This window comes from Manis pentadactyla, chromosome 2 (genome assembly GCF_030020395.1).
Source record: "Manis pentadactyla isolate mManPen7 chromosome 2, mManPen7.hap1, whole genome shotgun sequence".
Classification (NCBI taxonomy): domain Eukaryota; kingdom Metazoa; phylum Chordata; class Mammalia; order Pholidota; family Manidae; genus Manis; species Manis pentadactyla.
Genome location: NC_080020.1, coordinates 149,986,829 through 150,014,223, shown reverse-complemented (window position 1 = coordinate 150,014,223; position 27,395 = coordinate 149,986,829). Strand labels below are relative to the sequence as shown.

The following is a 27,395-nucleotide window of genomic DNA, read 5'->3' as shown; positions in this document are numbered from 1 at the left end:
GATGTTGTAGTAGCGGTACAGCAATGGAATTTTTTTCTTTAAGCATCAATCAAGTGCCTAATCTGATTACATTCTGTGCCATGTATGTGGACAAAGTGTCATGTAGTTGAAATCATGGTTTACTAGGACCTCAGTTTACTATGTAGCCTTGGTGCTGACCATTGCCTGCTGGGGCTGATGTCCTCCCCTTCTAAACCACTGAGAGGAGCTGTGGAGGTTTTGTTTTTAATTTGTGATAAGATGAATACATGCTCATTGTAGAAATTTTAGATAGAAAGCGCCAGAGAACGGGGAAGCCACCCAGCTGCAAGAACCACCCTGATTTTATTATATTGTTATTATTTCTTTTAGTCTTTTTTGGTGCATTTTTCTGTAGCTGTATCATTTCATACAAAGATTTAGTGTCATAAAATGAAGGTGTGGTGTTTGAGCTGGACCTGGAATTATGGGGTGACTTTGGCAAGTGGGTCCCTGCAAGTGGGGTGCATGCCAGATGGGGAACAAACCCACCTAAGTAGAGGCGAGCTATTTTAGGGTCTCGTGAAAAGTCTAATTGGACATAGTGTAGATTAAATTTGGGGGAAGTTTAAATGGAATTCAAGCCAGGAATGAATATTAGGGCAGATGGTGGAAGATTTATTAATCTTAAGGTTGTTTGAGTTTGTCTCCAGTTCTATTAAAAATCATCTCTTTGACCCCATTTTCTATCCAGAAAGAAGCACGATCACCTTAATGATGAAGGGAGACTAACCCATCAGTGTGACCTGTGGGTGAGGGTGGGGGCTGCTGGGGAGTCAGTGTAAGTAGTTTTAGAGATTGACCAGGCTAGTCACATTTTAATTTTTGTCTTTTTCCATTTCTCTGTTTCTCCAGGAGAATATGAAAGTGTTACTCAGGCTTGTTTGTTTCATAGCGCTACTGATTTCTTCTCTGGAGGCTGGTAAGTTCAGCGTTTCCTGTGTTCTCGTCTCCTAAGCCAATCTGTTCTTTAGAATAAACGAAGCACCTTCCTAAGTCTTTTTTTTTTCCCGTTTCTCTTGAATCCTAGGACACAGAACTGTCCTGCTGGGTGGTCCTTTCAGCTTTTGCACTCTCATTCTCTTATTTACAGATTGGGGAACTGAGGCCCAGTGAGGTTAAGAGCATAAAGTCACATAGCTAGTTTCAGGCAAGAGTTAAAATCTGGGTTTCCAGAGGCTGGCCTCTTCCCATTTTATTGCCGAGTGAAGAATATGGTGCAGGAAATCCTGGCTTTCACTCAAAAGAGGTGTTGAACGTAATCTTTATGAACTCACAACTGAAAATCATTAAGAGGGAGTTCTTTGATTTCTTTCTCCATTTTCTCTCTTCCCCTCTCCCACCCTGACTACAAATGCATTTAGCCCCTCCTGTGTGCCAGGCACTTAGGCCTGAGAACACAATGAATAATTTCGATAGACATATTTGCCTGCATAGTGTTTACATTCCAGTAGGAGAGAGACAATACAGTAGATAAGTAAATACATATCATGCCACAAGGTGGTAAGTATAGAGAGAAAAAAGCAGGGAAGGAAGGTATGAAGTTCTAGGATTGAGATAGGCAGAAGGTTAAATTTGCTGAGAGTGTGGCCAGAAAAGGCCTCACTGAGAAGTTGGCTTTGAGTTGAACCAGGATGAGGAGAAAGAAGAGGAGGGAGCTATATAGATATCAGGTTGGGGGTGTAGAAACATTTTAGGCAGCAGGTGCCAAGGTCCTGAGGCCTAGAGTACTGACATGTTCCAGGAACTAAAATAGCAGTGTAGTGAGAGCAAAGAGAAAGGTGAGGGACATGCTAAGAGATGAGTAATGAGTAATGGGGAGTGGTGGAGGTTGATTGTGTGAAACCTTGTAGACCATTCTAAGAATCTTGGCTTGTACTCTGAGTGAGAAGGAAAGATTGCAGGTTTCTGTGTTCAAAACTGGAGAGGTAATATGACTTACATTTTAACAGGATCATTCTGGCTCATATATTATTAATAGATCACAGGGAGACAAACGCAGAAACAAAGATGGCAGTTTGGAGACTGTTGCAGCAGTCTAGGCAAGCAATGATGGTAGCTTGTTCAAGGGTGGCAAGAAGTGAGAAGACTTCAAAATTTGGGTATATTTTGAGGACAGAGCCAACAGGATTTGCAGATAGACTGGATGTGGTGTGAAGAAAGAGGTGACCCTAAGGGTTTGGCTTGAACAAATGCAGGGTGGAGTTGCCATGATGAGATGGTAGAACATCAAATGTTGAGACTGGATATTTTAGGTTTACCTGTCTGTTGGATGTCTAAATAGTGATGTTGACTAGGCAGTCTGGGGCCTGAGGGAGAGGACCAGGCTAGAAATATAAAACTGGCCACCTCAGAAGTAGCTGCTGTTAGAGGCTAGATGGGGTCATGTGGGGGACTGAGTATAGTTAGAAAAGATGAGAACTCTAGTTTCTCCACACCCTCACCAAGACTAGATATTGTCAACCTTTTAAATTCTAATCCTAAAAGAGTAATAGCTGAGTGAAGTTTCATTTTCCACTTTGCTAATTATAATGAACTTATCTTCATGTGTTTTTTGCTATTCATATATCTTTGATGAAATTTCCAAATCTGCCCATTTTTTATTGGGCTATTTGTTTCTTATTATTGAGTTTTTAGAGTTCTTTATATTAAATGTATACAAGACCTTTCTCAAATATGTAATTTGTAAATGTTTTCTCCCAGTCTCTGGTTTGTCTTTTCATTTGTTTAATGATATCTTTTAAAAAAGTAGAAGTTCTTAATTTCAATGAAGTACAATTTATCTTCTTTCTTTTATGAATTGTGTTTTTGGTATTACATCTAAACAAAATCTTTGTCTGACCCTAGATCATAAAAATGTTCTCCTGTGTTTCCTTCTAGATGTTTCATATTTTAAATTTTTACGTTTAGAACTATGCCCTCTTTTAGCTGATTTACATCATTTTATAGTTATTTTTTAAATCATATAGGAAATAAAGGAAATTATAACCCAAAACACTCATACTGACTTGTACATTTACCTATGCAGTTACTTTTGCTAATGTTCTTTATTTATTTTGTCATGTGGATTTGAGTTGTTGTCTTATTTAATGTTATTTCATCCTGAAGGACTCCCTTTAGCATTTCCCATAGGGCAAGTCTATTCTTAATGAACTCTCTCCCAGATAAGTTTTTGCTTATCTGGGGAAAGCCCACATTCCATGTTCATTTTTGAAGGATTATTTTGCCAGACATAGAATTCTTGGTTGACAGTCTTTTTTTCTCAGCACTTTGAATATGTCATTTCATGACTTTCTGGCCTATATGGTTTCAGAGAGCCATCTGTTAATCTTATTGAAAGTTCCTTATATGTGAGGAGTTTTCTCTTGCTGTGTTCAAGACTCTGTCTTTGTCTTTCAGCAGTTTGACTGATGTATCTAGGTGTGTGTCTCTCAGACTATCCTACTTGGAATTTTTTGAGTATCTTGGATGTGTAGATTAGTGCTTTTCATAAGATTTGGGAAATTTTGTCCATTATTTCCTCAAATATTTTTCCTAACTCCTTTCTCCTCTCCTTCTATTATGCATTTGTTGGTATTCTTGATGATGGCCCACAGGTCTTTGAGGCTCTATGTAGTTTTCTTGATTCTTTTTCAGACTGCATAATCTTTCAGTAAATGGTTGACTTGTCTTCCAGTTGACCAATTCTTTCTTCTGTCAGTTCAAATCTGGTGTTGTGTCCAAGTGAATTTTTCGTGTCAGTTATTGGGCTTTTCTACTCCAGAATTTCTACTTGGTTTTCTTTGATAGTTTCTGTGTTTTTATTGCTGTTCTTTATTTGGTGAGACATTGCAGTCATACTTTCCTTTAATTCATTAGACATGTTTTCTTAGTTTTTTGACATATTTATAATCACCAATTTAAAGTCTTTGTTTAGTGAGTCTAATGTCTGGACCCCTCTGGGAGTTTCTGTTGACTGCTTTTTTCCCTGTGTATGGGAAATACTTTCCTGTTTCTTTGCATCTTTTGTTGAAAATTGGACATTTTAGGGAGTATAATGTGGCAACTCTGGGAATCAGATATGCTAGTCCTTCCCATACACAAGGTCTATTATTGTTTTGTTGCTGATGCTCATTTGTTTAATAATTTTCTTGGGCTAATTCTGTAAAGTCTGTGTTTCCTGTAGTGTAGAGCCTCTGAGGCCTCTGTTTGGTCAACTCAGAGATTTCCTTAAATTATTTTACCCAATAAGTCTTCTGTCTTTTGCTGAGGCGCTCTAATGTGGGATGGGTATGCCTTCAACACTTAGGTTGTTTACAACTCTGCCCCAGTCTTCATGTTCTGCTTATGCATGACCTCAAGATCATCCAGATTTGAGAGACTGGTACCTTCTTTGGTCTTTGCTAGGCATTTAAAGAGTTCTGCATACATGTGTACTCTTCTAGATTCCCCAGGAATACGTTAGAGCTTTTCAAAGCTCCCTGTGGACATTTGGTTCCTCAGAGATTCCTTTTTCTTTTGCTCAGACTCTCATTTGTTCCAACTACTATTGCAGCTTCAGTCAACTGCAGTGTTGAACAGTTGTCATAGATGGATTTTTGTTTTTTTAAACAAAACACACTGGGGATAGATAGGGCTTTTCTGGTGGAGATGTAGGTCAGGTCAATAAAAACACAATTCTGTGAGTATGACTTTTCCAGGGAGTTGCCAGTCATGCCAAATTATAGCAGTGCTCTGGAAATGGGACTTTTTGAGGAGCTCCAAACCTTATCTGCTCTTACAAACCTTCTGGTTTTCATAGCCACTGTGTTTGCCAGGCCACTGGTTTTTCAAGGCTGTAGTGTAACTGGGAAGTGGGAGGACCAGAGTAGTTTAACTTACAAAGCCACAAACACTGCTGTTCTACTGAGATCCAGCCAGTGTTGTTGTTTTTAAATAAATGTTCTGGTTATTGCAGACCTTTGATTTTGAAGAAATTTTCTAGTCTTTTTGTTGTTTTTATCAAGGAATGGATTTATGGAGACCCTCACGCTGCCATCTAGAAATCCTGCCTTAGAAGTTCTTTTTTAACATTAGTATATCCAACTTGTTAAAAGAGATTTTAAAAGGTTTTCAAAATCTAAGTTGTTTTAAATAATTCTATATGAATTTTAGAATCAGCATGTCAACTTGTACAAAAAATCCTGCTTCGATTATGATTGGGACTGAATTGAATATAAATCAACTTGGAGAAAACTGACATCTTAACAATATTGAGTCTTCTGATCCATAAACAAAGTATATGTTTCTTCATTTATTTAAATTTTGTTTAAATTACTTAAGCAATATTTTGTAATTTTCACTGGATAGGTCTGATGCATCTTTTACAGGCTTATCCCTAATTACTAATATCTTCTGGTGGTATTGTAAATGGTACTTTTAAAAATTCAGTTTTCAATTATTCTTTGTTAGTATGAAAACACATTTAATTTGCATATTCATATTGTATCCTACAATTTACCAATCCTTCTAAATCTTCTGTAGATTTCAGAGCATATTCTACATAGATGATCATGTTATCTGCAAATAAAGACATTTTGCTTTCCCTTTCAATCTGAATACCATTTATTTATTTTCCTTGCTGTAATGCACTAACTAGATCTTCCAGTGTAATGTTGAATAGAAGTGATTAGCATGGACATCTGGGCCTTGCTCCTAATCTTGCTGTATACGATAAGTATAGATTTTTCATAGCTGCCCTTAATTAGGTTCAGGAAGTTCCTTGCTAGTCCTAATTTGCTGGCAGTTTTTACCAGGAATATTTATTGGATTTTGTCAAATGCTTTTTTACCATCTGTTGAGATGATTATATATTTTTTCTTTTAAAATCTGTTATATGGAAGTTTATTCATTGATTAAAAAAAAATCAATCCAACTCTTTTTTTTAATGAGTCCAACTTTGCATTCCTGGGATGTTATGTACATCATAATACATTATCCTTTTTTAATGTATTGTAGAATTCAACTTGCTAAAACATTTTAAATAAATTATACATGTATGTTAATGATGAAGATTGATTTATGGTTTTCTTGTAACTTTTTTTTACTGAGGTACATACACTAAGATGCAGACATCTTGGTATATAGCACAATGAATTTTGGCATGTGTATATACTCATATAACCATTACCAGATCAACATACCAAACATTCTTATTTTTTTCCCCTTCATCTATTGTCTTCAGTTTTGATATTAGAATAATGCTAACCTCCTAGAGTGAATTGAGCCGTGTTACTGACTCTTTAGTTTTCTGGAAAACTTTGTGTAAAACTGGTGCTATTTCTCCCATGAATATACCAATGAAGTCATCTAAGCCTGAAATTTTCTTTGTTGGAAGGTTTTTCATGACAAATCCAATTCCTTTAATATCAATAGGGCTACTCAGGTTATCTATTTCTTCTTGAGGGAGCATTAGTAGTCTGTTCCTCGCAAGGAATTTGCCCATTTAAATTGTTGAATTTATTGTTATAACATTCTTTATACTATTTCCTTATTGCCCTTTTAAGATCATTTTAATAGAAGCTGTCCCCTTTCTTTCTTCCTGGTCAGTGTGGCTAGACATTTACTAATTTTATCAGTTTCCTGAAAGAACTAACTTGTGGTATCTTTGATTTTTTTCTGTTTTGCATTTCATTGATTTTCCCTTGGATCTATATTATTTACTATCTCTTGCTTACTTTGGGTATAATTTTTTTTTCCAATTTAAGTAGTAACTGAAATCATCAATTTGAGATATTTTTTCTTATGTAGGCATTTAGTGCTATCAATTTTCCTGTAGGTACTGCTTCAGTTGTATGCCAGAAGGTTTTAAATGTTGTGTTTTCCTTATCATTTAGGTCAAAATACTTTCTAATCTGTGTATTTTTTCTTTGACTCATGGGTTATTTAGAAATGTGTATTTTAGTTTTCAAATATTTGGAGAATTCCTAGATTTCTTTCTGTTACTCATTTCTAATTTAATCCATTGTCATCAGAAAACATACTTTGTCAAATTTGAATCCTTTTAAATTTATTGAATATTGGGTTATGAGCAAGAATATGGTATGTCTTGGTAAGCATTTTGTGTGCCTTACAAAGAATGTGTATTATTCTGTGCTGGGTAGAATTTTCTATAAATATTGATTATAATGTTGATAGTGTTCAAATCTTTTAGCACATTACAGATTATCTGTCTAATTGTTTACTTCTTCTATCAATTACCATGAGCAGTGTATTAAAATCTCTGACTGTAATCATGGGATTCCCTATTTCTCCTTGCAGTTCTATCAGTTTCTGCTTCATGTTCTTTGAAGCACTATTAGTTGGTGAATAAACATTCAGCATTACTATGGACCTCTTGTTGAATGATTCCTTTTTCATAATGAAATGACCCTTTTTATCCTTGGTGATATTGTTTACTGTAAATCTACTTTGGTATTGTTAATAACCAAACTTTTTTTGATTAGCATTAACATAGTATATTTTTCTTGCTTCTACTTTTAATGGAATTGTGTCTTTATACTTAAAGTGTGTGTATGTGTGAGCACATGTGTATACTAGGTGGCGTGTAGATAGGTCCTTTTTTAATCCAATCTGACCACCTTGCCTTTCATTTGTAGTGTTTAGATCATTAAAAATGTTTAATAAGATTATTAACATGTTCGGATTTAATTTTAGGATCTTGTTATTTTATTTTCTATTTGTCCCATAATTCTTTGTTATTTTTTCCAATTTGATGCTGCCTTTTAGATTAATTGAGAATCTTCCTGATTCATTTTACCTCCTATGTTGGCTTAAACTAATAGCATTTAAAAAAAAGTAACTGTTTTAGTGTTTATAGTACCTATCTTTAACTCACCATTTCATATATATAAAATACATGAAATAAATAAGTATATAAAATAACTAAACCATTTCGTATATAAAGTAAAACACTTAATATATATCCACTTCTCCCTTCTTGAACTTTCTCCTATAGTCCTATACATTTTATGTCTTTATAGGTTATAAATGTCACCATACATGATTTTGCTTTCAACATTCAGTTATCTTAAAGAGATTTAAATAATAAGAATAAATATTTTATGATTACCCATGTAGTAAACATTGCTGCTGCTACTATCTATTTCTTTGTGTAGATTCATTTTTCATCTGATTTATTTTCCTTCTTTCTGAGAGACTTCCTCACATGTTTCTGGCAGTGTGGCTCTATATGTGATGAATTTTTACAGCTTTTATAAATCTGAAAAAATATCTTCATTTTGCCTCCATTTTTAAAAGTATTTTCACTGGATATAGAATTTTTAGGCTTTATTTTTTTCTTTCAGTACATATCTTTATTACACTTTCCTCTGGCTTGTATTATTTCTGACAAGAAGGCTGTATCATTTTTGTCTTTATTTGATGAATTTTTTTCATCTTTGCTTTGAGGTTTACTGTAGTTTTGGGGTAGTGGGTACATCATTTTAATAAAATCTTGAAAATTTTCAACCTGTATTTCTTCAAATGCTTTTTATGCTTCATCCACCTCTCCTCTTCTTTAGGGATTCATATTACATATATTGAAGTTGTCCTACAACTAACTAATACTCTGTTTATTTTGTTCTGTCATTTTTCTCTCTGTTTAATTTTGGACAGTTTCTAACACTGTGTCTTAAAGTTCACTAATCTTTTTTCTGCAATATCATATCTGCCATTAGTCATATCTGATGTATTTTTTTAAGTCAGTATTTTAATTTTAATCTCTGTAAGTTTGATTTAGGTTTTTTAAGTAATCTCTTTCATGCCTCTACTCATCATGTTTGATCTAGCATCTTGAACAACTAGAATGCTGTAGTAATAACTATTTTAATTTCCCCAACTATTCTATCACTTACATCATTTCTGGATCAGTTTTGATTGACTTATTTTTTTCTTCTCATTATTGGTTGTATTTTCCTGCTTCGTGGCATGCTTAGTACTCTGATTGACTCTAGACATTGTAGATTTTACCATTTTGGGTGCTGGATGTTTTTGTATTACTAAAAATATTCTTCAGTTTTGTTCTGCCACAGGGTTGTTATTTGGAAATAATTGATCCCTTCAGGTCTTACTCTTAAGCTTTATAAGTCAGAATCAGAACAAGATTTATTATAAGCCTAATTTGCCCCATTTATTGAGGCAAAACTCTTGTGGATACTCTATCTGATGCCCCATGATTGAAGAGGTGTATACACACACACACACACACACACACACACACACAATATATATATATATATATATACATATATATATATGTATATATGTATGTATATACACACACACACTCATAGATGCATACATACACAACTCTAATCTCTGTCCTGAGCACTCTTGGTTTACCTGAATTCCCAGCTTCATCTCCTCAACTCTGAACACTGGCCTTTGCCTGTGTTTCTTCCCTGTAATGTCATGAGCTAGAATCTCTCTCTAGGCAGTAATTTGGGAAAGTAATAGGGCTCATCTCCATTGTCTCCCATCTTTCCAATATTTCTGTCCTTTGTTCTCTGATAATGCAGTGTCTTGAACATTGTTGTTTCATGCACTTTGCCCATTTTTTGAGTTGCTCAAGTGGGAGGGTGAATCCAGACCCTGTTACTCCATCTTTTACTGAAGCAGATATCTCTCCTGCTACATTATCACTGAGTTTTAAAACCCTTCTGAATATTCTGCATGGTACCCCATGCTTAATGAGGTTTTCCATTTTGTCTGTTGAGAGCAGTGAATAAAGTGGAGATAAGAGAAGTTAAATAACTTGTCCGAGGTCACCCAACTGGCATGACTGGATTCGAATACAGGTCTTCCAGACTCCTAGGATAATACACTGAAACCTAGGCTATTAAAACTCTCATATATAACATGAATTGATGCATTTTATAATTGATGTATTTATATGTAGATAATACATTAAGAAACATTGACAAACTTCTTATTGAAATGATTTTCCCTGTCTCCCTTTTAAAGATGAATGTGAGGAAATTGAAGAACCAATAATTTTAGTTTCATCTGCACATGAAATTGATGTTCGTTCATGTCCTCTTAACACAAATGCAAGGGAAGGCAGTATAACTTGGTATAAAAATGACAGCAAGACACTTATTTCTATGGAACGAGACTCCAGGATTCATCAGCATAAAGATAAACTTTGGTTTGTTCCTACTAAGGTAGAGGATACAGGACATTACTATTGTGCAGTAAGGTGAGAAAAGAATTATTATGTTACGAACATGTATTCTATGTAATTGGAATAGTAAAGGACAGAAACATCTTTTAATAGCACTTAATTCGCCTATTTTGATTTGTTTTAGAAATTCAACTTACTGCCTCAAAAGTAAAATAACTGCAAAGTTTGTACAACATGAGCCTAATCTGTGTTACAATGCACAAGCCATATTTACACAGAAACTGCCCCTTGCAGGAGATGGGCGACTTGTGTGTCCTTTTCTGGATTTTCTTAAAGATGAAAAAAATGAATTACCCAAAATACAATGGTATAAGGTAATTTTATATTAAATATGATAATTTTACTTTTCCAGCAAATGAAATACTTTTCTGTCATAGACAATAGGATGGATCTGCTAAGTACTTTTTCATTTGTTACAGTGTTTGCTTTTGAATGGTGAAACTTAATAGGACATTTAAAAAACATTTTTTAAGACTGCATCCATTTAATTTGTAGTTTAACTGGTATCTTTCTGTTACTTTTATTTAATTTAGTAAGATGCTGTTGAGAAAAGTATAGTAGAAATAGAAGATATTTAGAGATAAAGCTGAATATAAACTTAAGATTCTAAAGAGATAACTATTACAAAATATTATTTTGCATCTTATTAAAAATATTTAATGTTTTTAAATATTTTTAAATATTTTTAGATATCAAGTGGTCCTTAAATAACTTAGTGATTTCTGTAGCTGTTACTATGTAACTGGATTGGCTAGCACTCCATGGAACACACCATGTTTTGTGGTACCTTTGATCTACCTAATTTGTTGGCATTTACAAGGGGAATCATCTTATAGAGGTTAAGAAATACAAAATAAATAATATCAGTGAAGAAAGGAACTACAGAATTAAAAACTATAGTAGTAGCATTCTTTCCTCAACCATATTTTTCTTGTAAAGTAAATTTGCCTTCACTTGTCTTCAAAGTACAAGGCTCATAGGCATAAAAATAAAATATCCTGGGAAAATAATTATGATGTTTGCCAAAAAATTTAAAACTTGTATGCAAGGAACATATTCATATAGAGAGAGGTTCACATATACTTATATATGTGTGAATAGATATGAATGTGGGTATTGTATATATATATATGTGTGTGTGTGTGCGTATGTGTTTATATATACACATAACATTTGCCAATGTGAAAAAAACGCAGTTGCTTTTGCTGGTGGACTGGGAAAAGTTTTTCATTGGTTTTCAATATTTCCTTTTTCTCCCTCTATCTAGGATTGCAAACCTCTCCTTCTTGACAATATCAACTTCAGTGGACAGAAAAATAAACTCATCATGGCAAATGTGAACACAGCGCATAAAGGGATCTATACTTGTCGTGCATCCTACACACACTTGGGAAAGCAGTATCATATTACCCGGGTTATAGAACTTCTTACTCTAGGTGAGTCATAGCTCCCATCCGAGAAGACTGAACCCAGGAAGGCCTAGAGACCAGGATTCTACTATTATCTTCATTGCCTATAGGGGAACTAAATCCAAGAGCAACTTGATGACGTACCACAGGTCATGTGGCTTTAGTTTCATTTCTTTGTTAAATACTATATGAGTGTTTTGCATTCCTGCTTCAGACGCAGTGCTAATTAAACAGGCAACATGAATTATGTTTTCCAACTGAATTAGGAGGCTTGTTCTTTAGCATGGCTAAAGGTGGTTCTTCCAGAGAGTTAGGGGCTCCCTCCCACTGGTGGAAGAGGAAGTTCTGAGAGCCTTCACCTGGGGATTCTAGCACTAGGGTCCAGCACTATGGACTGGACACCGATGGCTTTGGAATAAGTTACAGTCTTGTTAGTTCCTGTTAGCCAGTTATTTAACCTCTGTAAGCCTGTCTCCTCTTCTGTAAGAAGGTTGTTGAGGAATTAGAGATCAAGTGTGCTCAGCTTGTGGGCATGTGCCTGGTGCAAAATAGATGAGAAACAAACAGGTGTATGATGATGATTATTGTTAATTTTCCTGAGGCTTTCAATTCTCTATTAACCATATTTCATGTTAAAACCTATTTTACAACAAAATGCACTTCTACAAATTACCTGGGCATGGGCAGGATGCTCACCTTTTCAGTAAATACCAGATTTTGTGAGCTTTCAGTAATATAAGAGGAGTTTCTTTAACCAGGACTTTCAAAGTTAAAGGGCTGGGACAGTGGTCGTAGGTGGGAACTATCCCAGGTAAAACCAGAGTGTGATTGCCTTTCATATAGCTAAGTTTTCTCAATACTATAATAACTTATTTTTTCAGACATTAATTTTGTTGAATCAAAATTAGTTCGTCACCTAGGTCCCACATGTACCAGCAAGTTGTAATTTTCAACAGCCCTTGTTTCATAACCGTCTTAAGTGTTTAGCTGCTTCTCTCTGGTCATTGTGCAACTTTGGTTTGTCTGTGTTAAGATACAGCAACCAGGCCAGTGGACAGAATTTTAGGGAAACAGGGCACTAGGGGATGTTTTAAATAGGTCAAGTGTGTTTGCAATACTCTCCATTGCCCTTTCTGATCCCCTATGTAGAAATAATGTACTTAATCAGGGGTGAGGTCATGTTTTGTTTTCTGACAAAGGCAGATTAAAAAATATTTACTGAGCATCTACTCTGTGGTAGGCACAGTTCTGGGTATACATCAAGGACCAAAAGAGACCATATTCTGCCCTGATGGAGCTTACTTTTCTTTTTTTTAAAATTGGACTGTGGTAGAATACTGGGTGTTCAAGCTCATAGTTTCTCAGGCTTGGTTACAGATGAACCCTTGAAGCCAAACTTCTAGTAAATAAACGTCAGGTTCATTTCTGGAGCTCCTTAATATTTTTCTGTCAATTTTAGTAAGTTATGCTAAATTGCTTAGCATTCTATTCTACTCTTGGGCCATTACTCAGATTATTAACACAAGCAGGTCTTGCATTGAGGGCCCTTCTGGTTAATCATGCTCGTTCAGGGAAGTACCTTTCCACAGTAACTTGTTTTTCCTGATTTCTTTTAAGAGAGGCACTTGGGAGTGGTGGGGCCCTGGTGATGTGTGCGGGTTTATAGCACCAAACTCTGTGGGTTCAGCAGGGCCCAGGCTTTGTAGCAGGTGTTGTGGTCTCGTTGTGGCCTCTGGGTCAGCCGTTCCTTCACGTCTTGTGCTGTGTGCTGTGGGCACTTGGGGGGCTCTCTGGCCAGATACCATGGAGTCTCTTTGGCTCCATTTTGTCATATCACTCAAGATTCTGATCTGTTGCTTAGATTCTGATACTAAGAAGCCCTGTGGATGCTTTTCTTTCAGAGGAAAGCAGACCCATGAAGCCTGTGATTGAGAGCCCAGTTAATGGCACGTTAGAAGTAGATGTGGGTAAGTGCACTCCAGTCAGGATGTGCTGAAATCATTATTCTAAACTCAAGATTAAGATAAACCTCACTACTTATAACCTAAGACATTTACTGGCTCTACCTGTACTTAGAGGGAAAGGGACACAGGTTATATCTTCCCATGTTCTTTGGCTTCCTTGCCTTGAGGGTCTGCCCACCTGTATTTTTCTATGGACACACATTACCCATGCAAACACCAGCCAAAGGCCAACTTCGACAGGATTAAGAATGAGAAATGTAATTTATCTGACTTGTGCGGGATGGATTTCTTATGACCAGAACTAATCTTTCAGGCTGAAGAGTAACAACATGCCAAAATGATAGTCATTCTAGAAAAACACTTTTCCAAGTGAGTGAAACATTTTCATTTCAAGAATATAAAGGCATAATTCCATAAGCATCCAGACCTACCCCATGCAATACAGTAGCCATAAGACACATGTGGTTAAATTCAGTTAATTAATGTAGTTCAATTAAAAATTAGTGCCTCAGTTACATTAGCTATATTTCAAAGGCTTAATAGCCACATGTGACCAGTGAATGCCACATTAACAGAAATATAGAGCATTTCTCCCATCACTGGACATTCTAGGGAGCCACTGGTCCAAACATAAGGACAGATTTTTATATCAGAGGATCAAAATCAGACTGGCGTCCAGAATCCTCTTGTGTAATAGTAGCTGCATGAAGACAATGAACAATTGCAAGGAGATTAGAAGGTAAAAGTTTGTGACCTATCAGTTCTGTACTTGGCCAAGTTGTTTTTTTTTTTTTTTTTTCAGATTGACCTCTTTTTTTTTTTTTTTTAATAATTATTTTTTATTGAAGGGTAGTTGACGCACAGTATTACATTACATTAGTTTCAAGTGTACAACACAGTGATAAAACATTTATATAGATAATTCTAGGTTCCAGCTATCACCCTACCAAGCTGTTACAATATCTTGACTATATTCCTTATGCTATACATTACATCCCGGTTACTTATTTATTTTACCATTGGAAGTCTGTCCTTTTTTATTTATTTATTTTTTATTTATTTATTTATTTATTTATTTATTTTTGTGAGGGCATCTCTCATATTTATTGATCAAATGGTTGTTAACGACAATAAAATTCTGTATAGGGGAGTCAATGCTCAATGCACAATCATTAATACACCCCAAGCCTAATTTTCGTCAGTCTCCAATCTTCTGAGGCATAACAAACAAGTTCTGACATGTAGAACAAATTCTTACATAATGAATAAGTTACATAGTGAACAGTACAAGGGCAGTCATCACAGAAACTTTCGGTTTTGCTCATGCATTATGAACTATACACAGTCAGTTCAAATATGAATACTCATTTGGTTTTTATACTTGATTTATATGTGGATACCACATTTCTCTCTTTATTATTATTATTTTTAATAAAATGCTGAAGTGGTAGGTAGATACAAGATAAAGGTAGAAAACATAGTTCAGTGTTGTAAGAGAGCAAATGTAGATGATCAGGTGTGTGCCTGTAGACTATGTGTTAATCCAAGCTAGACAAGGGCAATAAAACATCCACGTATGCAGAAGATTTCTCTCAGAACAGGGGGGGTGAGGTTCTAAGCCTCACCTCTGTTGATCCCCAATTTCTCACCTGATGGCCCCCCTGCGACTGTGCCTGTCTTAGGTTGTTCCTCCCTTGAGGAATCTTACCCGTCTCTGGCTAACCAGTCATCTTCCGGGGCCATACAGGGAAATGTAAAGTTGGTAAGTGAGAGAGAAGCCTTACTGTTTGAAAAGGTTAGCTTTTTACTTCTTTGCATATTTATGCCCTGTGGCTTCTATGCCCAGCATTTGTCTTGAGGTATCTTTACCACTTGGAAGAATTATGATACTCGGTAAATTTGATATGAGGCACGAATTCTATTTAAGGGTTGTAATTAGGAAGGAAGAAGAAAAGCTATAAAAGTAGCAGGCGGAAGAAAACATGGGAAGATTGATTATTTCTTTGACATATCTTCTTGTAGAGTAACTTCAGCATGTATAGGTTTTAAACTACTAATTAAATTGCGTACACACATTAACATAATAGGAGTATAGTTACATAACCAAAGCATACCTGTAATTACCAGCCATCTCCAGTGAAACCAAGAAAACCAGTTAGGCACCTTAGGCATTTGTGAAAACTTATCTATGATATGGTGGATATTGTCCAACTGAACTTGAACAGTCTGAGAGAAATCAGACAAATTAAAACAACCCATTCCTGGGGAATGTTCACATCCCTTATGTTCTTTTAACAGTAAATAGTCTGTAGTTGTAAGATTTTGGAGCGCTACAATTTGCACTTCTCCTAATTCTTGGTTGAGTTCCAACAGTATAGATCCAGTCAAATTTGTTGTTTTACTGTATGCACAGGCCAGCTTAGATATCTCCTTCCTCATTCCCATGGCAAGTCCAGGAGCTGGTGGGATGAGTGCATCTACAGCTGTAGCAGTGCGTGGATTGTTGTTGGGGTTTTGGCCAAGTTGTTATTCATGGCAAAAGGTGACATAAAGAAAAAGATGTGGAAACTCAAAATTAAATATAGGCCAATAGAATCTACAGCAGTGTTTCACAGTCCATTTTTTCTTCCCATTATTGCTTTCCTGTAGATCCTAAAAAAGCATTTTTCCACCCTAATCCTCTTCTCATTCTTGGAATTTTAATGTCACAGACATATCCTATATCTGTTGAGACACTGTGGCAGTCTGGAGGGCCACAAACTATTGCAATACCTACAATTTTCTTGCCTCAACCCCCAGAACCACTTTTTGCCTTGTTGGTCGGGCCCCCTGCGGAATGCATGCTCGAGAGATGTGGACTTCAGACCACTAAGACCTAAGTTGCATTGATCTCCAGATCTAAAAATAGTTTCATATTAAACAATTACTTTAATATATCACATCATTCAGATGCACACATCACCCTGTTGTATCCTGAAGGTTGTTAAACAGGCATTTGATTAGTAATTCTGTACATATCTGTATGACACTTATTGTGGTAAATAGGATCTCTTTTACTATTAAAGTGACTTAACAATTACTGATAAAATGACTTACAAAGGTAAGAGTTGAAGGATATTTACTTCATTAACTTGATAAATAGCATCAGTTCAAACCAGTAGTCACCAACATTCTTAATGGTGAAACATTAAAGTGTTATTAGCCCTTCTACCGGCCTAGACCTTCTCACTGAAGAGCAAGACAGGTGCTCACATAACTAATATTAGTTAAATGTTCTGGAAGTACCCACCAATGTAGTCATAGGTAAAAGAATCAAGGTGTGCTTACTGTAAGGGAGAAATTTATTATTTTCAGATCACATGATTATGTACCTATAAATCAAAAGAGAATTACTGAGAAAAAAATCAGAATTAACATTTTATGAACTGGCCAGGTACAAAATTAGTATTTTGAATCATTAGACTTGCTTAGTGATAACCAACTAGAATGCATAATGGGGAAGAGATCGTATTTATGACAATAAGTGTCATAGAGATATCTACAGAATATCTTAGCGAAATCTTTTAAAAAGTATATGGAATTTATAAGAAAGGAATAAACAAACGAAAAAACAAACCCTGGCATATAAATAGCAGAACATTTGAGAGATTAAAATATAAGATTCCCAGGGGGTAGTAATCATGTTGTCTCCAATGGGTAGAAAATTGATTCTTAATGGGTAAAGAAAACTAAATCAGCAGATATACTGTATATCTATGGCATTAATAATTCACGGCAAGGGAGGCAATTAGGATAAAAATGTCTAAAAAGACTCAAAGGGAGCCGCAGTGAAAACAATCTTGAGGAACACCAGTTTAAGGAAAAGTGCAGTAGAAATATATATGCTTTCCCTCTATGAAAAACTGGAAATTATAAAGATGTCAACTCCTAAAAGTAAGTTATAGGTTTAATGGAATTCCAATAAAAATTGGCAAGTGATTCTGAAATTCACCTAGGAGATTAAAATGATGAGATTATTAAGATACTGTTGGGAAGGACTCTAAATGGTATTATTTACCCTGAAACTGCAGTAATTGAGAGTGTGGTACCTTTGGCATCAGTAACATATTCAGATCAACTGAGAAAATCCCAAATAAGTAAGATTTTATTTTATGATAAAGATAGCATTTCAAATTAGGGAGGAAGAGATTTATTATTTAATAAGTGGCTGTGGAATGATCAATCAGCTATTTGGATAAAAACATTAAGTTAAAGCTTCCCCCCTTCCCCCCACAACTGCACATACCACACCTAATTATAGCCTAGGCAGGTTAAAAGACTAAAACATTAAAACCATGAAACAGTAAAAACATTATATACTTAAATGAAAATGTACATGGATAATTTCCTGATTTGGTGGTAGAGAGGGCTTTTAGAAATAAAATAATGAAAAACTGATTAGGAAAACAGTTATCAATTTGATATAAAAAGCAAAAATCTCTACACCAAAGAATTTCCATAAACAAAAATAAAATGAAAGCAACACACTCTGAAAGATGTTTGGAATAGTCTTCATGTGTGATAAAGAGTTAATATCTCTTTTGAATAAAGAGCTCCCAGAATAATCAGTAAGGTTAACAGGAGAATGAACAGTAGGCAAAGCAAGCAGTTCTTAAAAGAAAGACCAGTGAATACTAAACTTAAGAAAAATATGTTAATTGACCATAATTTCAAGAAATGAAGATGAAAATATAAATGGAATTTTTTGTCTTCTCTCAGTTGGCAACGACTAAACAAAAATTCTTGATATCTCGGGGGTTAGGGGAAAATGATGCTATAGTGTCACTGAGAGAGGGGGCTGGCTTTTAAAATGGGTACCTCATTTAACTCAGTTCTACTTCCAGATTTTGATGCAAAGTAGTACCATAGGATATACATAGTGATATACAGGAACACTCATTGGAACATAAATTATAATAATGGAAAATTAGAAGCAAATTTAGCAACAGGAAAAAAGTTAATCATAGTATGTATCTGTATTATGGAATTCCAAGCAGCCACGAAACAGCTTGTTTTTGGAAGGCTAATCATATGAGCCAAAATTCCCAATGCACAATAATTACAAACATTAGACAGTAATTTTAAAAATTGTATATGTATACAGAGAAGATAAGGAATGAGACACATAAAGTTACTAGTAGTGGTTACCTCTGGGTGGTATGTTTAAGGGCAATTTGTCTTTTTCTTTGTATGTTTCTGTAGCTTAAAAATTTTATTTAGTAGCCATTTATTAATCCACAGATCAGATACAAATCAATTACTGCTATGGTTTAAAATACATTGCTTTGCAGGATCCCAGCTACAACTGATCTGCAATGTCACTGGCTATCCCACTGCCTATGTCTCCTGGAAGTGGAATGGGTCATCAATTGATGAAGACGATCCAGTGCTGGCGGAAGAGTATACGTGAGTATATAAGCCAGTCATGCAGGGCAGAAATTTTGCTATTAAATTCCATGTCAAAATCTATAACCTTAATGGTTTAATCTGATAGCAAGGGTTAACTGGCAGTTGACTGGTTCTTAACCCTTTGCTGCCCATATTGAGTTTTGCTAAGCTGAACAGGATTTGTGAGATCTTGGACATTTAAGGCAAAAATACATGTCATTGTGATGCAAATTCTGGACCACTTGGAAGGCTTTTCTTAAATTTAGTTATATATGTTGCAGCATTCCAGTGAAGCAACTTTTCTAAATTAGCCTTCATGTCATTGTGTCTTGAAGTAGTTTAGAAAAGACTTACTAAATGGTGTCAAGAACCAGGCCCTCCACTGCCCAAGTCCTTAACGGCTGCCTGTATCTCTGTAAGGATAAGCCGACTCCTCACCATCACCCGCAGATCCTTTGTCATATGCCCAAGTCTCCTCTTGTTTCATATATTCTCTGTGCCCCATGGAGACTAGGATGCATATGGCCATATTTTTCTTCTTGGGATCTAGTAATTTTAATTTGATCTCTGTACTGAGTCTTTTACTGAAAATGGTCCTAGGGCTAGAAAATCTCAGATCAGCACCTCTAACCACCTGATTGTTAGGCCTGTGGTTAGGGCTGGTGACTATTTCTGCCACAGTGTATGCAGCAAGTAAAGAGACAGACCATGTATACGTGTGTCTTATTTGTGGTTGATGCAGTGTACTTAAACAACTTTGTTTACTCTCTTTTGAACAGAACGGAAAGTCCTTTAACCAAAAGAAGGAATATACTCACAGTGCTTAATATTTCAGAAGTGGAAAGTAGATTTTATCTACATCCATTTACTTGTTTAGCTAGGAATACATATGGTAAAAGTGCAGCATATGTCCAATTGAAACGGCCAGGTAAACAACGAAACTATTTATTTGAAATGCGATTTTGAAATGCGACTGTTATGAGATTCCATTACCTTGAGGTCTGCACTGCTATTTCTCCTGCCCAAAATACTCTTGGATTCCTTCTAAATGGGGTAATTTCTATTCTTCTTTCACTTGTCAGCTAAATGATTTCTTCTTCGAGGAAGCTTTCTGTCCTGCTGTCTGCTTTTAAGCCAGCCCTGTGCCCGAACAGCCGAGGTCAGGGCCCTCGTTATATGCTCGTATTGTGCAGGCATGCATGTGTGTTTGTTTGTGTAGTATGTTGTTGTGGACAGATTTATTTTAAAAGTCATACAGAAATGTAAATGGTAAAGAATAATCAAGGTGGTCTTGAATAAAAAGAAATAAATCTATAGATATGATGGTCTTGTATGGAACTGTAGTAATTAAGACTGTAAATATGAACTATCAGTTGGGACAGTTAGATATTGGTATGGAAAATGGTACATCTTAATTTCTACTTCATTTCCAAATCAGATGGATCTGAGACCTAAATTGAAGAGTGAAAAGTAGAGGTTTTAGATTCTCTTTTTCTGGGTGCCTGCGTGGCCCCTGATATTTAGAGGGTGCTTTCTTCTTTTTTCTTCTCCAGCCACCTCCTCTTCTTCTCCCCCTCACCTTTCTCCTCGGCCCCTCCTCCTTTGCAACCATTGGATGAATAATTAGAGCATGAAGAGAATGTGGAGGTGTGAACCTCTGTATGGCACCCCTAATCCCTTCTCTCCTTTCCACCAGCCCTCAGCTGTCCCCACCTGTCAGCACTTTTGTAGGCCTTTGAAGGACTTTGACTTGTCTTATGATGGAGTGCTCTACTCTATGTCCCTTGGTGTTTTTCCTATGTTATTGTATAGCATATTATTTAGGTGGAGATTTAATACAGTGCACCTTAGTTTTATATATCTGTTCTAGATTGCTTTGTCCATTCGCATCCATTATTAAGTGGTGTTAATGAATGGGTTAATACGGTCTAGGATCTGGGATTGCAGGCCAGTCCCAGACACGGTTTCCCTGGGATGATAATGTTTAATTTGCTATGCTCAGTAGCTTAATTCTTTTGGTCCTAATATATTTTTTCTTTTTTTTTTTTTGTGCCATAGTCCCTGACTTCCAGAAGCATGTAATCGGCATATTTGTCATGCTAACAGTGGTAATTACATGCTGTGTTTTCATCTATAAAATCTTCAAGGTTGACATAGTACTTTGGTTCAGGGATTCTTGCCATGATTTTATCCCAAGAAAAGGTACAATTTTGTGTCTTATGCAATATTTCTGGTTGGAGAGAGGGGACGGTTAAGAAATATAGTAGAAAATTGAGAGGGTTATTACTTAAATTTTAAAATGAAATGTAGCATATATAAGGATAGTAGTTATTCTTATAAATAACCAGAGTTTCATAATATTGGAATAAACCAAATGGCATTGTCTCCCAAGTCACTGCATTAGTGTCCATAATGGTGGGATAAACATGCACTTAGAGCATCTGTTTATAAATCCAGTTATTCAGAAGCTATTGATGAGGATCTGCTCAATGCTGGGTAGGATGCAGATCACCCCATGATCTGCCTTCAAATCAAAGAAATAACTCAATTTTTATACATCAGGGAAGTTCATTTTCTTTTGTTTCAACGTTGCAAAACACTACTACTACTATAATGTATAAAAGGCCAAGTGGATAGAATCCAGGGTTGAGACATCTGGGCAGGAAGATGAGAACAGGGAGATAAGGGTAGTTCCCACACTGAGAGTCAAAGGATCCTGCATGTGAGTCTGTCAATTAATATGAGAACAACTTCATAGTAAAACCCTATAAATAGCAACTTGTAAGAGATAATCAATTACTTCACAAAGGTATTATGCTTTGGGTATTTCTGCTTCAATTTTACCATCGTACAAGATGAATTAGTAATTCATTCTGAAATGCATGTTTGTGATACTAACTTTACCAAATCTCTTATTTTTCCTTTTGCATCTAAATATATTATATTACATTTTCCCCTTTAGCTTCAGATGGAAAGACCTATGATGCATACATACTGTATCCAAAGACCCATGGGGAAGGAGCCACCTCTAATTCAGATATTTTTGTGTTTAAAGTCTTGCCTGAGGTCTTGGAAAAACAGTGTGGATATAAGCTGTTCATTTACGGGAGGGATGACTACGTTGGGGAAGGTATGCGTGTAATGGAAAAAAGTAAAAGTCCTGTTGTAAAATGAATGTAATCACTGAAGCTGGGTTTCATCTTTCTAGAAGGCTAGCATAGGTATACATATTTGACAATTTTAAGAATCTCTTCAATGGTGCACAATGATGATTTTCAAATTTACTCAGTGCATGTATTTATTTTTCTCATATTTTGTTGGAGCAACAATTAACCAAGTTTAATTTAGTTTTGGAAAGCTTAGCAACTAGTTAGATACAGTAGTTACTTTACAACTGATAACAATAAAACAGGAGTGATAGAAAGCAAATGGTTTAACAAGGTTTTTAAGTTTTTACTGAAAGTATTGAGTCCCAAATGAAATACTAGACTTCCGTGGGTCAGTTTTTGAACTGGTCTATAAAATGGAAAACTCCTTTAATCTTAATATAAGAAAAAAATTGCATGAGGGATTAGGTGCTGAGAACCTTGTGGGCTTTGCTTCTGGAGAGGATGATTATAATGGAAATTTTCCTTACTATGCTGTGTTTTCATGTTTTTCAGACATTGTCGAGGTCACTAGTGAAAACATAAAGAAAAGCAGAAGACTGATTATCATTTTGGTCCGAGAAACATCAGGATTCAGCTGGCTGGGGAGTTCATCCGAAGAGCAAATAGCAATGTACAATGCTCTCATTCAGGATGGAATTAAAATTGTCCTGCTTGAGTTAGAGAAAATCCAGGACTATGAGAAAATGCCAGAATCCATTAAATTCATTAAGCAGAAACATGGAGCCATACGCTGGTCAGGGGACTTTAGAGAGGGATCCCAGTCTGCAAAGACAAGGTTCTGGAAGAATGTCAGGTACCACATGCCGGTCCAGCAGCTACCTTCCCCTGGGCCCCAGTTACTGTGCCCCGCCACAAGGCCAGACTCTAAGGAGAAAGTGCAAAGGGAAGTACACACGCCTCTCGGGTAGCAGGGAGAAAGAACTGTGGCCAAGAGTCCATGGTTGACTCCTGTCCAGCAGCTTCGTGGACTGCGTCATGCCTCCACTGACTTGTGCAGTCAAGATGCACCTGTATAGTCCCTTGTCCCCGAGGTCACCTGGAATCGGATTGTTAAGGGAGCAGGACATGGTGACAACAGCAGGCCAAGGCAATTCAGAGCAGAGGGCTTGGGAAGTCCTTTAAAAGGCCACAGATAGCCTATCTGAATGCTGGAACTGCTGAGACGAGGCAGCAAATGGGATGAGTGAACATGCAGGAAATGTTCGCCATCTACAGACGGTTTTGTGAAGGTGTCCACAGTCCGAGGGGGTTGTGGCTTTGTCTGGGGACTGCAGGCTCGCTGGCACTTGAGCTGCTCTCTTAGGTAGCACTGCAGATGAACTGAGATGTGTATTCTTGGAGAACTTCCTACCTGCCTTGTGTTTTCCATGTATGTCGACAGCCAGCAGTCAGTTTCCAAAGACTGAATTTTCATGTCATAGCCCTTTAAAACTGCATGTTAACGAAAGAAGGAATTCTTCAGCATGCCGGAGTTTTGAAATAACCTTAGCTATCCATGGGAGAGAGAGAGATTTCCCAAAGCAAGGGTAGTAGAGAACTGATTCATCTCCTCATTTGCCCCTTGGCACTGCCACTCTGTGCTTCCTCTCTGCATCGCGCTTGGCTCATCACTTCTCTGGAAGGACTAGTGCCCAGTCATTCCTCTTTTCTCTCGGTCCCCCACAGGGTGCACAGGTTAACCACCCTTCATAAAACACTGCTCTCTGCTCCTCCTCGGGCTCCTCCTGGTTTAGAAGCTGAAGCCCAAGCTCTCCCGCAGACCCGTACCACCACCGCCCCCATCTGTCCACATGGCCGTCCCCTCCCCATCCTGCTGTGTGATTTCTCCATTCTCCACCCCTGTATCTTCACACCTGCCGCATGATTCTCTATTTCTGCCTCTTCTTCCTGTCTCCTCTGACCAGAATACTTTCTCCGTATTTTTACTGAAATTCACAATTTATTCCGACTCTGTTTCTCCAAGGGATTTCTCCAAGCATCTGCCCTAGGACACCTGCCTCTGCTCTCTTGGTTGGGCAATGCTTCTTCTGTTGGCGATAGCTTTGAGAAAGTTGTCTTCTCTCCAGCTGGGAGTCCTGCTGTCTGAGGGAGAGGCGGTCGGGTGTCTCACTTTGTCTGCGCTACCTGCTCAAGTAATTTTCACACAGGACATAGATTTGTGTAGGGCTTTATGTTTAAAAATGTCCAAAGATAATTTTATTTCATTTTTGCAATCATCTTAATTTTATAGGGAGAGTAAGAGACCTGTTTTAAAAAATTACACTCTTAGTACTATTGGACCTAAGGATAGGTCTGTTTCCTATTGCTGGCTTTTCCATTTCTGCCTTCTAGTGCAGTGTTCAAAATACTTGATTTCAGGTCAGTAAATATCGCCCTCACCATACCCCAGCACTTTAGTGAGAAGAAATGGTAGTTCTTTTTTTTTTTTTTTTTTTAGGAAGGGTGGTGACTGAGTCCAGGAATGCTTTTACTTAAGAAACCAAATTAAGAATTTTTGAGTGTTAGAATTTACAAAAATTATGTTTAGCTTTTATGAAAAACTCTTCTACTTTCATATATCTCATATACTTTTCCCAAAGGTAAATTTTTCAGTAAATTAAGAATGAAAGCAAATTGGATTTTGGTTAGAGTGCCACTTTTTGAAGGACACGTGCATGGTTTTAAGTCATATGAATCTGGACGGGACTTCTGTTTCTTAAATTGTATTATTTAATATGGGTGGACAGAAACATTTATTCGTATAATTTTTTTCCCCAAAAGTAGTCAGAGCAAGACAGAAACAGAGTTAATACTTTGACTGTTTTCTGTCCACCCACTTTCTCTCGGATCTGATCTGACAACCTTGAATGATAGCGCTGTCCTGAAGCTGCTATGTTAGCACCTTATGTTCATTAAGCAGCGTGCACAGCCTGTAGCAAAGTCTGCAGGCAGGGTGGAGGTAGGTGGCTGTCCTGCCTCAAAAAGTCCTTTTGGATGCTTTAAACACAGAATGTTGCTGATCATTTTCAGTCTGTTATCGATAAAATACACTTGCCTGTGTAGTGCCAGAAAGCCAATTCTGATATTTAGAATTAGCAGCAAATTGACAAGAAAGTAAAGGAGTTGGGGAAAACAGCCAAGAATTACCAGTGGCACTGAACCTGGAATTCAGGGAGGGACAAGAACCAAGGGATATGCCTGGGTGGAGAAGGAGTCCTAACAGGAAAGTGCAATGTCCCGGTGTCACTCCCATTCCCAAGGGAGCCTTCTGGAGGAAGGAGCTGCACTCCTAGCTCCCTGGGAACTTCCTCCGTTTGATTGTTTTCTCCAAAACCTCTTTCAAGCTCTTCCTTTCAACCTTCCTTATTAATTAGATTTTACTGCGTTATTTGATGGTAATTTTTTTTGTCAGCTTGAGTGTTTAAGGCAAGTTTGCAAATGCCACAAAGTGTTTCATTTCCAGTTGTTAAAACTGGCTTAGCAGAATTTATATTTTCCTTTTCCTGTCTCTGTTTTATTTGTAGTAAAAGAAAAGATATTGAGCCAATTTTTTCAATGGCATTATTGATAAATTATATTTTTACTGGTTAATAATGAAGATTTTTTTTAAAACTTGTTTGTGTAATTCTGGAGCAGATACCAAATATTTTTATATAGTAAAACACCAGATTCATGTGTAGCATGTATCTTTTATCAATGGACTGTATTTGTTTTCCAATAAAATTGTCAAACCTGGTACTGAGTATTCTCATTAGAATCTGTTTCTTTGCCAGCTGTCTCTGGTCTTACCTGTATACTCCAGGTCTGATGTAGGGTGTGGGCACCCTCTGCCTGGGAATTTGGAGGCCATTAGGTGACAAATGAGCCCAGACCCCCATTTGTAGCCTTGACTGTACTCCATATGTTTGCTTGCTTCTAAAATGGGTTAAAATGCCTTATTATTATTAACCCTTTATTGGTCCAAAAAATGATAACATTTGTATAGACTTCTGAATTTTACTAAAAGTTTCCATTTATTTTCTCCTTTGACCCAAGAAATGAACAAAATCAGCAAACTTCGTGTCCCACATGCAAACCCTTCTGCTCACAAATGCTGAAGATCAAAGGCTCCTTCTTTCCCAGCTGGGGCTGCTGTAGGCTCTGCTATTCCCCAGGGAGAAGGGCAGAAGTGGCCACTGGCTTAGCGTCCATGATAAATCTGCCTTTGCCATATACATACACCAGGGGTGAAAACTAGGCCAACCGATTTGAGCCGCAGTTTCCTCATGTTTAAAATGGGTATAATACCTAGTTCATGGTGTTGTAAAAGGATTAAAAAGATGAAATATATTATAACAACTACAGCACATAGCACATAACAAGCATATGGCAGGTCCTCAGGAAAAGACAGCTTGGTTAGTAGCAATTCGATGGATAAACTTGGTGATCTCAAGTCTTACTAGGATCTGCAAATAGAATGGATAGAGAGGATTATGAAGTGCAAGTAGCACCTAAGAGAGGAAGCCAAGAAATAAAAAAAAAAATAGCCAGTCTAAAACAACCAGCTGAAGCAGTGCCATAGGGAGGCCGGGAGTCCTGCCCTGCCCTTGGCCCTGGGGGTTTCTGTCCCTGAGGACCAATGACTGATGTTCACATTGACTCGCTGCCAGCCTCAAACTTTAAAGGATGTTTAGTGGCCTAAATAAAACATGGATTTCTTGATAAAAATTAAAAATGAAAGAACTTAAAAACATTTAGGGATCAGCCATCCAAAATACGTGCCTCAGCAGAATTTTTTGCTGGTAGAATTCAGAGTGTTTCAATGTATTTTGATTATTTTACCAATTAATGTATTATTTAGCAAAAAAAAAAAAAAATGCTAGTAGCTATCCACTTAAAAATCTTTAAAAAAAAAATTCCTTTCTTTACCAGATATAGCTCCCCCCCTCGCCTTTTTTTTGTTTTTGTCCCTGGAATGATTTCTCAATAGGGGTGCCATCTGGTGGAAAGAGACCTGAGTATAAGTTCCTGAGTCACAGGTTTTAAACTAGAGCAAAGCACTTGGTTGTTTTCAACCTCTTTTTCACTCCTCTGTACAATAGGATTTCCTATGTTCCAAGGTTTTTATATGTGGAAAGCCTCTGTCCGTACCTGAGAATCTCAAAATATATTTTCTTTACCTCTTGATTAGTACAGATAAAACAAAAAATTCATTTATCCAAAATACATCTTTTTCAAATTCTAGGGT

General features: G+C 36.7%; 1 protein-coding gene across 5 annotated transcripts in view; it reads left to right on the top strand.

Annotated features, from left to right (window-relative positions):
* IL1R1 (interleukin 1 receptor type 1) overlaps positions 1-25,903 on the top strand; it is a 128,097-nt gene extending 102,194 nt beyond the window's left edge. For all 5 annotated transcript variants that reach the window (XM_057496891.1, XM_036907394.2, XM_036907396.2 and 2 more), the window contains 10 exons: positions 874-940; positions 10,000-10,234; positions 10,344-10,533; positions 11,487-11,655; positions 13,530-13,595; positions 18,923-19,037; positions 19,799-19,947; positions 21,078-21,221; positions 21,982-22,149; positions 22,682-25,903. In XM_057496891.1, coding sequence (XP_057352874.1) covers positions 880-940; positions 10,000-10,234; positions 10,344-10,533; positions 11,487-11,655; positions 13,530-13,595; positions 18,923-19,037; positions 19,799-19,947; positions 21,078-21,221; positions 21,982-22,149; positions 22,682-23,097 — 1,713 coding nt within the window. In that variant the 5' untranslated portion in view covers positions 874-879 and the 3' untranslated portion in view covers positions 23,098-25,903. The remainder of the gene's footprint in view (positions 1-873; positions 941-9,999; positions 10,235-10,343; positions 10,534-11,486; positions 11,656-13,529; positions 13,596-18,922; positions 19,038-19,798; positions 19,948-21,077; positions 21,222-21,981; positions 22,150-22,681) is intronic.
* Positions 25,904-27,395: the final 1,492 nt, after the last annotated feature.